This window comes from Mustela erminea, chromosome 7, assembly GCF_009829155.1.
Source record: "Mustela erminea isolate mMusErm1 chromosome 7, mMusErm1.Pri, whole genome shotgun sequence".
NCBI lineage: Eukaryota > Metazoa > Chordata > Mammalia > Carnivora > Mustelidae > Mustela > Mustela erminea.
In genome coordinates, this window is record NC_045620.1 from 3,250,963 (window position 1) to 3,266,997 (window position 16,035).

Sequence of the window (16,035 nt, forward strand, 5' to 3'; positions counted from 1 at the left end):
CTCACCACTGGGATACCGTCTCCTCCTGCTCCCTGGGACCAGCTTTGGGGTTTAAAGAGGGCACGGGTGGGCTGGAGGGGATCCGGGACACGGTCCCTTCAAGCCGGCCAGGCCGACACTGCACAGGTGCCGGAGGGAGGTTAGGGACACGGCAACACGCGCGCAGCTGTGTTGTATCTCCTCCGCCTGTATCTCCTCCCCAACATCCACTCGCACATCCTGGGGCTGTGATCAGGCCCCACGCTTCGGGAGGACGGCAGGAAGTGGAGGCCCAAGCTGCTGAGGAGGCCAGACTCCCTGAAAAAGCGCTCTGGCTCCAGCTCAGCTCTGGGCTGGCTTCGGGGCCGGGGAGCCCTGGGGGCCTGGCGTGCTCTGGATTCTGGACCCGAGAGCCCAGTCCCTGGAAAGCAACCTAGAGAGTCAGCCGGCCCCTGAAACGGCCTCATTGTCATAACCCCACCCTGTCCACCTTACGAAGCATCCTTTTCTGGGGCTACGTAACCGGGTCCCAAAGACCCCAGGTGCCAAGACCCACAGCTCCACGCCGGCCGGCCCGTAGCAAGGTGCCTCTCCAGCCGGCCAACCCCGGGACCTCCGAGGGGACCACTGGGAGCGAGGGAGCTCACTCGGGTCTGAGCCAGGCAGCAGATGAGCTCATCTCGGCACACACCGTGCCCCCCAAATAGATTTCCAGCTTTTCTTGAAAAACTTAGAAGATGTGGCCGTGCTAAATGTAATTCTGGTAGGACAATGAGCAGGTGGGACTCTCCCCTGGGCCCTGGACGCCAACAAGGCGCATCCCCCCAACTCTGTCACTGCCTTTCCCCAGTGCGACCCCCTTTTCACTTCTGCAGGTGCCTGGCCTGGCCGCTAGAGACCAGAGCTTCTCCCCTGGGGGGCAGAAGATGTGCTCCCTGCCGCCCGGGGACATTTGAAAACATGTGGGGACGGTTCTGATGGTCACAGGAGGGTGTCACGTGTAGAGACCCAGCTTGCCGCTCAGCACCCAATGGCACACAGGACAGCTCCCCACGACAACGCACTGGCCCAGGCCGAGTGCAGATAGTGGCGAGGTGAGAAGCCACCGTCAGAGCCCCGTGTGGGTGCCCTGAGACAGCACGGACGGCCCCGGGAGGCAGGGCAGGGCCTCCGAGGGGCTTGAGCTGCCCGGCGGGACGCAGCCTCTGCCTGAGGCGACGTGCCCCTACTCACTTGGAGAGTTTCATCTCGATCTGCTGCCGGATCTCCTGCCGCTCTTCATCAGTCCTTCTGGGGAAAATGTTCCTGTCTTCCAGTTCCTGCTGGCTCGGCCGGTTCCGCAGCTTTACCGCCAAGAGCTCCTTCTTGCATTTCCTTGGCAGTGTTCCTGAGCACCCCCAGAGACGGGGAGAGAAGGGACAAGAAGACCAGTGTTAGCCGAGCGCTGGCTGGTTGAGCGAGCCACCCACCCTGCTGGGAGAAGGCATCGGCACCCGGACACCTGGGGCACATCTGTCAGCGTGGGGTGCCTTCCAGCGGGAATGTGGGCAAGCTGGGGACACGGTGATGTCACCACCATGGGCCACGTGTTCCACGGGGGGGCGAGCAGTCGCACATCCCAGGCCCCCAGGGACGGTCCTGGTGGACACCTGGTGCCCTGCGTGATTATTGATGGCTCCCAGGCTTTCTTCCGAGTGTGGACCGCGACTTACAGTCACTTTGCATGTGGCACCCCCCCCCGTCCTCTCCCCTCTCCCACGTGGTCCACACTCCCCGCTGACCTCTGCCCTCTGGCCACGTGGGGCTTCAGTCTCTAGAACGTCCCACCTCCGGGCCTCTGCAGCGGGTCTGCTCTCCACCGGCCACCCTGTTCCGCTCGACCATTTGTGGCCAGCCCTGTCCCCACAGCCAGCCTTGAACTGCCCACAGAGGCCTGACGGGGCTCCAACCACCAGCACACCACAGCGTTAATGCCCCAGAATCCAATCTCTTCCCTGGCAGCTACTTTATTCTGTTTCCTGCACGAGACTGAGTTCAAGAGTGGTTTTCCCTGCCCGGGCCCTAGATCCGTGCGATGCAGCAAACCCCCAGTGAAGACCGCAGAGTGAGGGCGTGGGGGCTGACGCAGGGTCTCCAGGCTGAGGCTGACCTTTATTTCCACAGATGTAAAATCGGGGTGCAAAGTGAGATCTCAGAGGACAGAGTGTCTAAATTAAGAGAGGTGGGGTCTGGTGGTGTTCACGGATGGGAACTCATTAGTGGGCTAGGACATGGACGTGTTCAGGCGCGTTGAGACCCCCCTCCTGCCCTGGCGAGTAACTGGGAAGTACAAGGCAGGGTGACTGGTTTTGCATCTCTACTGGGACACGGGTTTCGATCCTGGGGCTCGAACCATCACCCAACGTCACACTCCCAGGGGTGGAGGCTAATGTTATCCACCCCCCGAAAAAAGGCTCCCAAAGACAGCCAGCGCCCAGTGTCCAAGATGGGAACGGAAAGCAAGAAATGAGTCTAATAACATGACCGTTTTATGGAAGTTTGGGATAAAGTAAGACACAAAAATTGGGGCTCCGCTGAGGTTTGAATTTCTAATGTGAGCTTGTTTGCCGTGTGTTTCATAGAGAAGGAAAAAACTAATGACTGCACAAGCCATTTCAGCAAGGGCTCCGGCCTGAATTTGTTTGAGTAGCTTTACAGGATCACAGAGAGCCTGAAGGAGGCACACGGCTTCGGTTAGTCTTTACTATGTGTTCTGGGGGAAACAGAGCGCCGTGGTGGCCTTCATGAGTTAAGGGAGTCTCGAAGGTCTTGGGGACGATCCTTGTGAATGTCAAGGGTCTGGTACATGGCGAGAAGGGGCTGCGGTTTTCGGAGATCCAGGACGCGCTCAACCGTGAAACGGCCCTGGGTGCCCTTTGATCCTTCTAGCACTTGATAGCAAAAGTCTTTTAAGCACATTGCAAATGTCTTGGGTTTCTTATTATAAACTTTAATCATATTTGTTCTTCACGGAAAAAAGATCCCCTCATCAGAGACTTACAGATGTAAACGAGAATTCGTTCTGCGCCGGGAGCGAGCGGTTCCCCCAGCCTCCCAGGCACAGCCCATGCGCACAGCAGGGTCACCCCAAAAACTAATGGGCTCACTTGAGGTCTTCTCCAGAGTGTCAGCACGTTACTAGGTTTTGGCAGTTGAAGCTAAACTCGCCAAGAGACAGAATTTCCTCAATGAGTGGCACCTTGGAATTTATCCTAAGGACATAATTACAGAGATGCCCAAGTCTTTGCTCCGAGGACACACACCCTCTCCTTGCTGACGCAGCTGGACTGGCCACCGGCTCCCTGGGGGCTCAGGTCGCACGAGCTGACTCTGGAAGGAACAAGCAGGGCTGGGCACCAGGAGAGAGACAAGGGTGGCAGGGGTCCCCCGCTGGTCCCAGGGCCCGGCTTGGGCATGAGCCTGCATGAGAAGGGCCCTCCGGCCTCTCTGGGCACCAGCAGTGACACGGTGGGGCCACCTTTCATGGCTGTGATGCAGTTTTAACCATTACGTGCTTTATCCCCAGAAAGCACACTCAGTGCTCTTTCATAGTTCTTTTCTCTAAAATCCTCTGTCTCTCTGTTCATCCTGACCTTGAAGATCCTGAATGTACACCCGCAGGTCTATGTGGCTTTGAGCGCGGTCTGGGCTGGGTCCCCCTGCACCCCCGACCTCCTACACTCCAGCCCAGGCCTCACTCCCACAGGTGACCAGCACAGGGCCTCGTGGAGCTCCACCTGCTTGGGCACAGCCCGGTGCCCTGGATCGCTCAGCCTCCCCGCCAACATCCGGGGCCCCTTCACACAGCCTGTCTGTCCCTGTCCTACAGACTGCAGCTGCTTCAACAGCCAGAACCCCCCTCTCTAACCCCTCATCCTGGTGAGGCCACCCCCCCGCCCCCGGGAGAGGCCCCAGCGGAAAGCCGGACAGCCGGCGTGGAGCTCACCCCGTGTGTCTCCCATCTAACAAGGGTGATGGTCCGGCCCTGCCTGCTGCCCAGCGCCCCCAAACAGTGGCTCCCACACCGAGGCCAGTCCGTAGCCGGTTCTGGTGGAAGGGTGTTCACCACGGTTCTGTCCAGGCCTGAAGCAGGGCTAGACCCCTTCTAAAAGCCACAGGGGCGCTCAGAAAGGCTGCCACTAGACTCCCAGAGCCTTGGAGGCACGGACTTGCCCCTGCCCATCTCTCTCCCCCGTGTAGGATGCAAAGGGGCTCGCATTTCCTGAACAAAGAGAGGAATTCTGGGAAGGCGGGGAAGGGGAGGCGGCAGCTGCCGGAGCCTGACTCCCTAGAATCCCGGCGAGGATGCGACGGCGAATGGAGACCCAGGAAGGAGGGTGGGTTTCCTGTTGAAGGGGCAGCGACGGCTTCGGCTTTTGGGGAGCCAGGGGGCAGTCAGAGAATCTATGGGGACACTAACAGAGGACAGAGGGACACCTGGGGCTTCTGCGTCACAGAGCCCTGCAGCCAGGGGTGAAGGCCAGCCACTCACTGGGGGAGGCTATGGGGACAGCCTGTGGGGATGAACTGGGAGAGGGAGGGAGCCCGTGGGACACCCAGCAGGGGCAGGGCAGGGACAGGAGCCAAGAGAGCAGGGAGCCGAGGAAGGCGGGGCGCACAGACAGGGAGTGTGGAGTCAACGAGCCACAGGGACCACGAACGGAGGAAAGGCTACCACGGAGCCCAGTCCCCGCCACGGGGCTGCCGGGAAGGAAGTCCTGTGGCTCTTGCCCCCGGGACCCCTAAATCCCTGCAGTCTGCTGTCCCTTAAGCTTCTGCTCTCTGCTCCCCAGAAACCATACCGTGGACCAACCGGCCTTTAACATTACCCAAACTCCGTTTTCCCAGCCATCTTGCTCAAAAGGAGGCAGCAGGCCCAGCCCTTCGTAAGAATTCTCAACCCGAGGGGGGAACCCAAAGGGCCGACGACCCTCCCCGGGAGGAACACGTTTCTCGCGTGTGTTTCCAACGGGAGCTGCTACAGCAACTCCAAGCAAGTGATTCTGCGGATCCCGCGTTTCCACGTCCCCAGGGCTCTCGGCAGCCCGGCTTCAGGAAGCAGCGCGGGGACCTGCCACCCGGGGGGAGCGAGGGACTCGTCCCCAACTCACAGCTGCGCTCACGTGGAGGGGGATGGGACTCCGGGTGTCCCTGGGCCACCGCCTGCTGGCCACGCAGTCCTAGCCAGCCGCGTCCTCTGTCACCGGTGAGATGGGACAATGGCCCACGTGCCATTACCTCTGTCATCGCCGAGGACCTGCTATGTGCCGGGCACACTGCTGAGAATGGTACAGGAACAGAGCACATGAGGGAGGGGTCTGTGACCACACAAAAAAGGACACTGCGGTCAGCAGAAGGAAGGCCGTCGGAGACGTCTACTTCCCGACCCCAGAACATGACCGTGGGACCACGGAGTAGCCAGGGGCAGCCCATGTCATCAACGGGGTCCTTACCGGGGAGAGACGGTGGTGGAGGAGTCAGTGTCACTGCCAAGTCCCCACCGGCTGCTGCTGGCTTTGAAGGTGGGACCACGAGCGCAGGGGTGCAGGCGGCATGAGAAGGGAAAGGCAGGGAGGCGAGACCCCCAGAGCCTCAAAAGGCCCAGAACCAGCTGACGGCTTTAGTTCTGCCCGGGGTGACCCTCAGGATTGTGAGCTGATAATTCGTCTTAGAGCCACCGAGCACGGCCATCTGTTAGAGCAGCAAGAGGCCTGACCAACTCCTGAAACTCTTAGGCCTGACCCGTACCCTCTCTGTCTTCATGCGGCTCCCTTCTGGGCCCAGAGGGCCTCCAGTTCTCAAACTGTCCAAGGGAGGAGACCAGATCCTTCTGAGGGGAAAGGGGGGCTGTCAGAGAAGGGAGGGCCCCAAGGCCCTGCGCAGGGACGGCGGCGAGCCCAGGGCCCCTCCAGCCGCAGTGGACAAGGTCCTGCTGAGGGATGAGCAGGGGACCAGGGGCAGGGGAAACACTCAGTCGCCTAGAAGTCTTCAGCACCCTGGGACGGACACCCAGATTCCTGAACCAAACAGCCTCTGGGACCACATGGGGTCGGACGGCCCACGTGAGGGAAAGGTCACGAGCCACTCGGGTCTCGCTGGAAGCAGAGGATGAAGACGGAGCTTGGGAACAAGACCAAGGAGCTCTGAGGACACCCAGGTACGCTCGCTCCCCTGTCTCCTCTCTGTCACCAGGCTTCACTCAGCACACATGCAGAAGGTACTCAATAAATGTTCCTGAGGGACCGTGCGGTGCCTAGTTGACCCTGAGCCTGTCAGGACTCCCCTTATGAGCTCACAGGGCAGGGAACCCCTTCCTCTCCCCCGAATGCTGAGCCAGTGGCCTCACCAGTCCCGCTCCCGCCCACTGCTTCTCTCTGGTTCAGCCTCGCCCCTGCCCCGGGGCTACGGGTTGGTGTCCCCCACAAAACTCATGGCCTGAAGCCCCACCCCGATATGGGCCTGTACCAGGAGACGGGGCCTTTGGAGGGGATTAGAGTTGAGGCCCTAAGGGCAGGGCCCTGATCCGATTACACGGGGGTCCTAAGAGGAGAGGAGAAGCCGAAGTAGCCAGGCCTCCCCTTGTGCTCACGGGGGCAAGGTCACAGGAGGACACGGCGAGAAGGTGGCCGTCTGCAAGCCAGGAAGAGGGACCTCGGCACAGCCCAGACTCAGGCCACCGCCAGCCTCCGGAGCCGTGAGACGAGACGTGCCTGACGTCTAAGCCACCCTGTCTCTGGCAACCTGGAGGGGCGGCCGCGCCGGCTGGTACCCCCGGCCAGCCCTGCTCTGAGGTCCCCACCTCTCCCCGCGCCGGGCCACGGCCCTCCTGACGGCCCCATCGCCCCACCATTGCCCCCATCCTGCCCCGGCCTGGGCACCTTCCTGACGCTGGGGGGTCAGGACCAACGGGTCAGTTTCGACACGCTTCCATCGGGGGTGGAGGCACGAGCATCGGGGCATCTTAGGGCACGCAGCCGGCCTGGACGCCAAGGCTTTAGGCTGTAGAAATCCGCACGCTCTTGGCTTGTGCACATCCGGGATTCCTCCCTCAATCCTGCAATCGCCTCTCGGGGGCCCTTACAACCCCACCTGCGGGCGGGCGTTCGCGACACAGCGTGAGTTTGCTCGTGAATGACGGGGACCCTCACGTCCATGAAGTGGCCGCCTTGTGTCCAGCAAGAACCACCCAGACCTAAGACTCCTCCACACAAGGCCCACCAGGTTGTCCCCAAGGTCCGCCCTAGAGCATCTGGCCTCCCGGCGACTGTCTGCAGCGCCACCTGGTGTCCGCGGGGGAAATGGCGGGTTCCAGCCCTGCTTCCCGAGGAGGACAGGTGAGCCCTGACTCCGGACAGGTGACTTCAGAGGACATCTTGCAAGGAGGCTTTCAATATGCCCCCTGCCGCATTTGAAATGAGGTTCTATTAACGCAGTACATTTTAGCTTTCGCTTTTCACAAACGCAGGGGCAGGGTCGCGGAGCCTGCAGAGAGGGACACCTCTTCCCTCGGCTCAGGTAGTGCCAGAAGCGCTCAGCCGCCCCCGCCCCCACACCCACGTCCACATCTGTCCAGCCCAGAGTCCCAAGGGCCCTCACCCAGACACGGCCTCTTTGGACTCCTTGCCCGATGCGGAAAGGTGGCTTTCCGCCATCGGCAGCGAGCGGCTCGGACGGCCGAGTCGGCCCTGAGAGGCCCCGCCCCGAGCGAGGACGGACAGTGCTTCCTGAATAAACAATAAGGCATTCTTAGAAGCTTTAAACAACTCTAGCTCTTACACTATCTCACACTATCTTACACCCAGGATGAATTGGGGACCCAGGGCCTATGTCACCCGCTCCCCACCTGGGCTCACGGATGCACCGACTCCCAGGATTGTGCGGGTCAGGCTGCAGCAGGAGACGCTTACAGAGCGGCCAGTCCATGGCCTCCCTCTGTATTCTGATTTTCGGGCACGTTTTATGTTTGCGGTATACTCGTATGGACTCAGGTGTACAAGCGACGCCCAGATATCCGGGGTGTACTTTTTCCTCTGCTACTGGGGTGCACCATCAGAAAACCGTAGGAACGTCCCTCCAGATCGGTGGCGCTAAATCCGGTCGCACTCCTGCCGACAGTCACTTGGTAAAGCCTCGTGCTCCCCCCCCACCTGCGGGACCCACACAGGGGTCAGTCTCGGCTCCAAGTATCACCTGGATTCACGAGAGCATCACGGACCCGAGGTCTCCCTCAACCGCGCGGCACACAGGGCAGCCCAGGAGTTCAACGGCGAGTCCCGGAAGCAGCTCGCGTGGCTCCCCAGAACCAACCCCCCCAGGGGACGTGGCCCAGGTGGGAGGATCCGCACGGCTGGGAGCCCCCAGAGAGCTGCTCAGGGGATCAAAGACCCTCACCTTAACCCTTTGTTCCATGGACAAAGAGCTCCCTGTCCACACGTGCCGGGCCCCAGGCAGCCCAGGCCAGCTTCCTCCGTGCACCCACCGCTGCCCCCTTCCCGAGACGTCAGCCACCCGGCACCCTCTCCTTCATTCTGCAGTGAAGGAAGCCTCCTCTGCCCTCCCGTGACGCTGGCCCACGGCCCACCCCGCTCCCAGCCTGTGTGCCCCCCGGGGCAGGCTGTCACGCTCTTATCACCTGCTCCGTGAAACACTGAGTCCTCAAGACAGGACGACAGGACGGCGGGGGGGGGGGGGCGGCTTCCCGAAAGTGGAGCGATAAAAGACGGGCTCGTTCCGAAAGGCCCGGACAGGCGGCAACTTGAACAACCTCCTCTCCCTGCCCCTCCCATTCCCAGGATCGGATGCTTGAAGGCGCGGTGGGAAATGGGTGCTTCCTTCTCTGCCTTGAGGGGGGGTGTCAGCACAGCCCCCAGGGTGCTTTCCGATCGAGGATGAAGTGCCAAAGGCACCTTCCTGTCAACCTGGCCGTTATTTCCAGGGCTTCCTCCTTGGGAGGCAAGCACAGCGTTGCCTGAAATGGGGGACAGACAGGCCAGAAGTGGAGTCCCACGTCCAGGAGCAACGATCTAGATGTACCCAGAATTCTCTCCGTCTCTTGCACACACACGCATACACACACACACACACACTCGCCCTCTCTGTGTGGCCCCTGGGCCTGCGGGAGGTGCTCTTACCCCGTCTGCCTGCGCTCAGCCAGGCGGCTGCTCCTGCCCTCGCTCCCCAGCCCTCTCTAGGACCACCTGCAAGTCTGGCAGACCTCCTGGGGGAGGCGCTGCGCTCACACCAGGCGCTTCCCTCCCCTGCATGCCAGGCCTGCGTACAGGCAAACACCTGTCTCCTAAGCAGATCTGAAAAGCAACAAACAGGAGAAACTCCACTAGTTCTTGCTCTCCTGAACCCTGCAACTTGTACGCAGGGAACGTCCCTCTGCCAGTCCCTGGTAAGCATCAAGGAGAAGCCACCTGTGCTCTACACTCCCCAAGAGGACCTCACTTTGTACTTGATACAAAGTCAAGATGACTAGTAGAGTACCCTAGATTTCACTGTTTCTCCCCTAAGTAGAATTGGAAAGAAACTACCATGTAGGAGCGAACGCCCACATCGTTTTGAAAAGCACCTTCGCCCCCACTCCGTCCTCTAGAACCTGAGCTGGACGCTACGGGAGGCGCACAGTGGGCGTGTTGCCTGCAGGGGCTGGGGGCTCTGGCCAGAAGACCCCCATCGAGGCCCCGGCCTGGGTTTTCTGTTTCTGACTTTCATCAGCTGTTCTGACTGAAACAGAAGTGGCAGGTCCCGATCACACTGGATAAGAAAAGGTCTGCTTTCTCATTTATTCTTTCTTCCTTATAGTGAAGAATACGGTTGTGTGTGCAACTTTGTTGTACGTCGTTAACAAAAACAACCGTTTTCAATTCTTTCTGCGCCCTCCCCATGCACCTCGGATGCACTTCACGCTGAAGCAGGAACTTTCTGTTCAATGCCTGTGTCCACTGCAGACATGGGGTAAAACTTGTTTAATGGGTCCCTGACTGATGCCCCCTCGGAGCATTTCCCTGCGGCCATTACCACACACGAACGTCCAAAGGTGTCAGTGCTTCTCCACCAAAGGAGCTGCTCCCCTCCGGGCACGCGGGGCAGTGTCCGCAGGCATTTCTTGATGTCACGACTGGGGGCGGGCGGCTCCTGGCATGGAGCGTGTGAAGGCCAGGGATCCTGCTCCAGTGCCCAGGGTCCCCCCCCAACAGCAGGGAAACCCCGGCCCCCAATGTGACAAGCACCAAGGCGGAGAAACCCTCATGCCTATAAACCATGGTGCGTGAGTGCTAGGATAACCGAGGGAGAAATTCCTGGAAACAAAGTCACCAGAAGAGAGAGCACAAGCACAGACAATCCCAACAGCAGTGACCCCGAAGTGCCTGCGGATGCGGGCTCCCCTCCCTGGGTCTCCGCACAGTCTGGGGCTACGCTGGGGTCTGTGACACTCAGGTGACATGCACTCCTCCCTCGGCCTCCCTGGGCTTCTCTTTCAACCTTGACTGTCCCCACAGATTAGCGTTTGGGGTCATAATGCCTCACAGATCACGGCCACCAGCCACCGCTGAGCACAGCCGGGGAACGGTCCCCCCTTGGGCCAGTCTTCCTGTCCTCCTGGGCGATCTGATAAGTGCTCACCACTGACAGTCAGCAGCATGACTCTCCCTTAGCAGAACACAACCAGACGTGTGTGGGGGGGTCTGCAGACTGGGCGACAAGGCGATAGCCCCACAAGTACCACTGGGGCACAGGGCAAGGGGGACAAGTTACTCCCTGTGCTGCTTGCGTCTGGAGCTGAAGCCGGTGGGCCGCGCGTCCCTCCATCGCCTCCCCAGAGGCCCTGTCCGCTGCCACCGTGTTTAGGGCAGGCCTGGATCCTCGGAGACAACTGCTAGGTCTCAAGGACATAAGGGCACCGGGATGCCTGCTGTCACAAGGTGCAGGGACTTCAGGATCTGGGGGCTCTTGTGTTCATGCGAAGGAGCAATGAGGACACAGACTGCGGAGGCCACTATGGGAGCCGTGCAGGTGGCCACACGTGATGGCTCGTCAGTCCCCTGGAAACCTGATCAGGGAGGCCCAACGGACACCAGCAGTTACAGACGGGGAAGCTACGACCTGGTAGTCCTCCCTCGAAGTCAGGGACAGGTGGTTCACAGCAGGTGCCACCAGAGGTCTCCTTGGGGTGTCCCTTCCCAGTGCCAGGGGTCCCTCAGCCTGTCTGCCGAATCGGGCACCGAGCAACGGTCGATTCTCTGTGTCTCGCTCCATCCTTCTAAAGCCACGTCCAAGGGTGCAGGGGACGGATTAGACTCCCCAGTGGAGGACAGGCCTGTCGGCCGCAGGGACACGGACACTCTGGTTCAACTAGGGAATCAGCTGAGGGAACAAGGAACAAATCAGCTACATGGTATCGACAAAATTGGAGGCGAAACTCATTCAGACCCTGGGCATGGGGGCACCCAGACCCCCCCCCCGGTTCCTCCCCAGTCATCACTGACAGCGATGATGATGGTTACGAGGGCAACAGCGTTCACGGCACAGAGTCAGGGCTCCGCCGGTGAGCCGTCCCCCGTAGCCATCAGAATAAGCCTCTCATTGCTCCTGTTCTACAGACGGTGTGTCTGAGGCACAGAGAGGTTCAGGGGGGCTGCCGCGGTCACAGAGCCAGAAGGGACACATCCTGACAGGTAAAGAGATTGTGGTCCCTGCGATGTCTCTCAGAGCACGCGGTGAACCGGGGAGAAGGCGTATCTGACAGCATGGCCAGCCCTCAACCAGGATATTCCCGATGCCCCAGACAGAACGTCTGGGCTGGTGCCGGGAGGAGCTTAGGTCACGAGGACGCAGCCCCCGTGACGGGACGCGAGCCCTTCTTAAACAGACTCAAGGCCACTTGTTCCTCCCTGTCCCTCCACTACATGAGAGCACAGCAAGAAAATGGCCATCTGCTGACTAGGAAGCGGCCGACACTAGTCCCTCCGTCTGCAGGCACCTGACCTTGGCCTTGCCAGCCTCCAGAACTGGGAAAAATATGTCTGTTGTTTAAGCCACGGAGTCTATCGTGTCTTATCACAGCAGCCGGGACAGACGAAGACACCCCACAGGGGGACGTGGGGGCACCTGCTCTATCCCCACATGCACATCCTGGCTCTGCAGGGTCACTGTGTGGACATCAGGGGCGGGAACTGCCCGCACGCAGGGACAGCAGACACCTGGGCAGAGAGCACCCACAGGCAGGGACAAATGGCTTAGGTTGCTGAGGACACTCTGGGACAGGCGGTCTCCCACTCCAGTCCCTCCTTCTCCTACAGCCCCACTTGCTGTGAAGCCCTTCTGTCACTTGTTGTCCCCCTCCCGCCATGCAGCAATCTCCAAGCCCCTGCTGCGTGGCGTCCACTGGGCCGGGGCAGCAACAGTGGACAAAGTAGACAGAAGTGGTCCCTGAGTTCAGGACAGGTGAAAAGAGGAAAAACAATCTTCTTGACAGATTTTAAGCTTGCATCTTGGACTGGCAACAGAACAGAAACTGTTCCTTGCAAATTTCACCTCTGGGGGAGCAAAATTTGCTTTCTAGGTCAGCGTGTTAAGGAACCTGGAAGTCACTACCCTGTTCTAGCACCAAGCAAAAAGCTGAACAGACTCAAAATTGCCATCTCTTCTTAGAGCAGAGACTCATGGGCAGAGGCCTCCATGGGAACCGGTGCAGGGGCAGGGAGACCTGAACGGTGATTGAGGACTTGCTGGAGGCTCAGGGCGACCACCTGAGAGTTAGAAACTGCAGCCCGCTCACAGGGGCCCCACAGCACTGCGAGTCTTACCACCAGGAGCCCGACCAGGCTCCCGCAGTGAACAATCAGAAGAAGAATCTCCTTCTGCTTCCTTCCAGCAGGAGGAAGGGGAGAAGGGATCTGAAACACCCCAGAACATTCTGTTCTCCTTACCAAGGTCTCCCTCTGGGGAAACCAGCTCACCAGAGCCTAACCCACTGGGATATCCTCAGAGCTAAGTGTCCCAGTGGAAGGGAGACCCCCGACTCCAGCCCACGTGGGCCATCGGGTCGCACCTGAGGTGGAAAATAAAGCCAAGAAACTTGTGAGTTTCATGGTCCAGAGGCTCGGTTCATGGACACAGTGAGACCCGCTCCGGGACTACAGAACATGCCCCCTCCCCCCACCTCCCCTCTGGTTACCAAAGCCCTGTTTACAGCAGCTCCTTTCCCCTGGGGCGTCAAGTCCAGCTATCAGGTAAGCATTAGGAGGCATCCCAAAAGACAAAGTCACAATCTGGAGAAACAGAACAATGAAACTGGGCATGGCAGGGACGTTGGAACCATCAGGAATTTAAAACAGCCCTGATCAACCCACTAAGGGCGCACATGGATAAAGTGAACAGCACACGAGACGGGGTGAGCAACGTGAGGTGAGCAGAGAGAGAGAAATTCCATGAAAGAACCGCGAAGAATTCTAGAGAGAGGGAAAAAAAAAACCACTGTGACAGAAATGAAGGATGCCTTTGATGGGCTTATTAGTAGAAAGGACGCAGTTAAGGAAAGACTCTCCAAGCTTGGGGACATCTCAACAGAAACTTTAAAAATCAAAAAGCAGAGAAAATAAAACCTGAAACAAAACAACAGACTATCCAAGGACTGACCGACAATTACTAAAGATGCAGCACTCACATAATGGGCATACCAGCAGGTGAAGAAAGCGGAGATAACAGAAGAAATCTTTGAAATAATAATGCCTGAGAATTTCTTCAAATTAATGTCAGACACGAAACCGCAGATCCAGGAATCCCAGAGAACATCGAGCAGGGCACATGCCAAAAAGAAAAACAAAACAAAACTATGCTTTGGCATAACATCTTCAAACCACAGAAAATCAAAAATAAAGAACATTCTGTTAGAAGCCAGAAGAGAAAAACATCTACAGAATGATGAAAAGATTTCAATCCAGCTTCTCCTCAGAAACCAACAAGCAAGGAGAGAGTGAAATGAAATACTTGAAGTGTTTAGATAAAAAAAAAAAAAAAAAAACACCAACCTAGAATTTTATAGAAAGTGAGAAATCATCCTTCCAAAGTGAAGGAGAAGCACACTTACTAAGACAAACAAAAATCAAGGGGATTTGTTACCAAGAGACCTGTCTTGCCTGAGATGTTAAGTTTTTAGGGAAGGAAAACATGCAGACCAGAAACTTGGCTCTGCATAAAGAAAGGGAGACCATCAAAGGAAACAGGTAAAGATGACAGAAAAACTTTTATTTTTTCTTATTTTTGATTTATCTAACAGATAAATTTATTCAAAATAACTACAACAATGTATTTGATTACATACATTTATCTATATATCATATATACTATATTTTCATGCTTATGTATATTCCTCATGTGTATATACATGCTTTTATGTAGGTGAAAGGAGGAACGGGAATGATACAAAGGCCAAAGGAAGGAATCAGGATGATCTCATTACTATAAAATACTCGTGCTACCTATGAATTGGTCTAGTGTTCTTTAAAAGTGGACTTGAGTTATATGTATATTATATAAGATCTATAAACTCAAGGATAGCCATGAAGAAAAAGTATAACTTTTATGTAAAAAAAGGAAAAAAGAAAGAGAGAAAATAAAATTATATAAAATTCTAAATTAAAACCACAAAAAGTAGGGATTCCTGGGAAGATGAGAGAGCAGGAGGACCCTATGCTCACCTCATTCATAGATACAACCAGGTAACATTCACATCAGTGTAAAGAACCCAGAAAATCAATGGCCGGCAGAACAAACTCCTCCACTAAATGTGGCAGAAGCCCAGAGTAGGGAGAGAAAGAGACAATCATACCAGGGAACCTGCACAGGGAAGGTGCTTTCCCCATAACATCTGGCTTTGAAAACCAGAGGGCTGAATTTCTTGAGTTCTTACAACTAGTGGGTCTTAAAACCTGGAATTTTAAAAATCACCAGGCAAGAGAAAACTGAGTCCCAGCCCTTACAGGGAAAGTACAACGGTCCATTGAAATACAGCATGGAAGCAGCAGCTTGAAAGCTCCTGGTGCCTACCAGAGGAAGTGTTGTTTACTCATCTCTGAGCATGTTCTAGAGGGATGGAGATGCCAGAGAGACTCCTTCAAGAGTAAAGGAGCTAGCAGGAGCCATCCTTCTCCCCCGCCCCCCAACACAAACACACTGCCAGCTTCAGGAACCAGCACAACACTGATACTCACTTCCTAACTTGCTTCCCCATGCCCTGTCCCAGCCATGCTTCAGTGGAGTCAACCCCTCCAGCCAAGCCTGCCTCAGCCCCAGTGCTGCCAGTCCCACCCTGCAGAAGATCAACACAAGCCTTGCTAACACTGCCTCTCACCCTGTTTGCTGTGTGGATCCACACCTGCCAATATGCTCTTGGCCAGAGCCCATCCAAAATGGCGCCACAAGCCTGACAGTGCGCAAACAGCCCTGACAGGGGCCAGCACCACTCCAAACAGTGTCCTACTCCATGGAGAGGAAAAGATAACCACACACACCAGTCACACTGCAGACCCCTGAGAGTGGGCTGGGGGCAGGCAGCTGATCTGACTACAGGCCCTGCCCACCAACAAAAGCATCTCAGGGGACAACACAGGGACAGTGCCCTATAGTTTGGTGCTGCTGCCTCTCTGGAAAATGCCCGGTTTGACTCAACTCAGTTCCAAGGAGAGCCCAGACCAGCCCACAAGCCAAGAGAGCCACTGCAGATGACTGGACTGAAAGGAAAAGTGGCTCAGCCATAAGAGTAGGGGGCATATAGGATACACAGGAGATACCTCTAACATACCAGGTTCTGGAGAACAGGGTACACTGCTCTGCAGGATACACTGCAGGACCTCTTGTTCATAAGGCCACTATGTTCAAGTAGACGAAGCTGACTTCTATAACACAGAGAAAAAAACTTAGGCAAAATGAGGACACAGAGGAATATGTCCCAAATGAAAGAACAAGACAAAACCACAAGAGACCTAAGTGAAATGGATATAAATAATATCC

At 57.1% G+C, this 16,035-nt stretch overlaps 1 protein-coding gene across 1 annotated transcript in view; it reads right to left on the reverse strand.

Moving 5' to 3' along the window:
• Positions 1-16,035, reverse strand: part of PHACTR3 (phosphatase and actin regulator 3) — a 198,268-nt gene that overhangs the window by 31,306 nt on the left and 150,927 nt on the right. Inside the window, exon 8 of the mRNA XM_032350182.1 lies at positions 1,213-1,366. Coding sequence (XP_032206073.1) covers positions 1,213-1,366 — 154 coding nt within the window. The remainder of the gene's footprint in view (positions 1-1,212; positions 1,367-16,035) is intronic.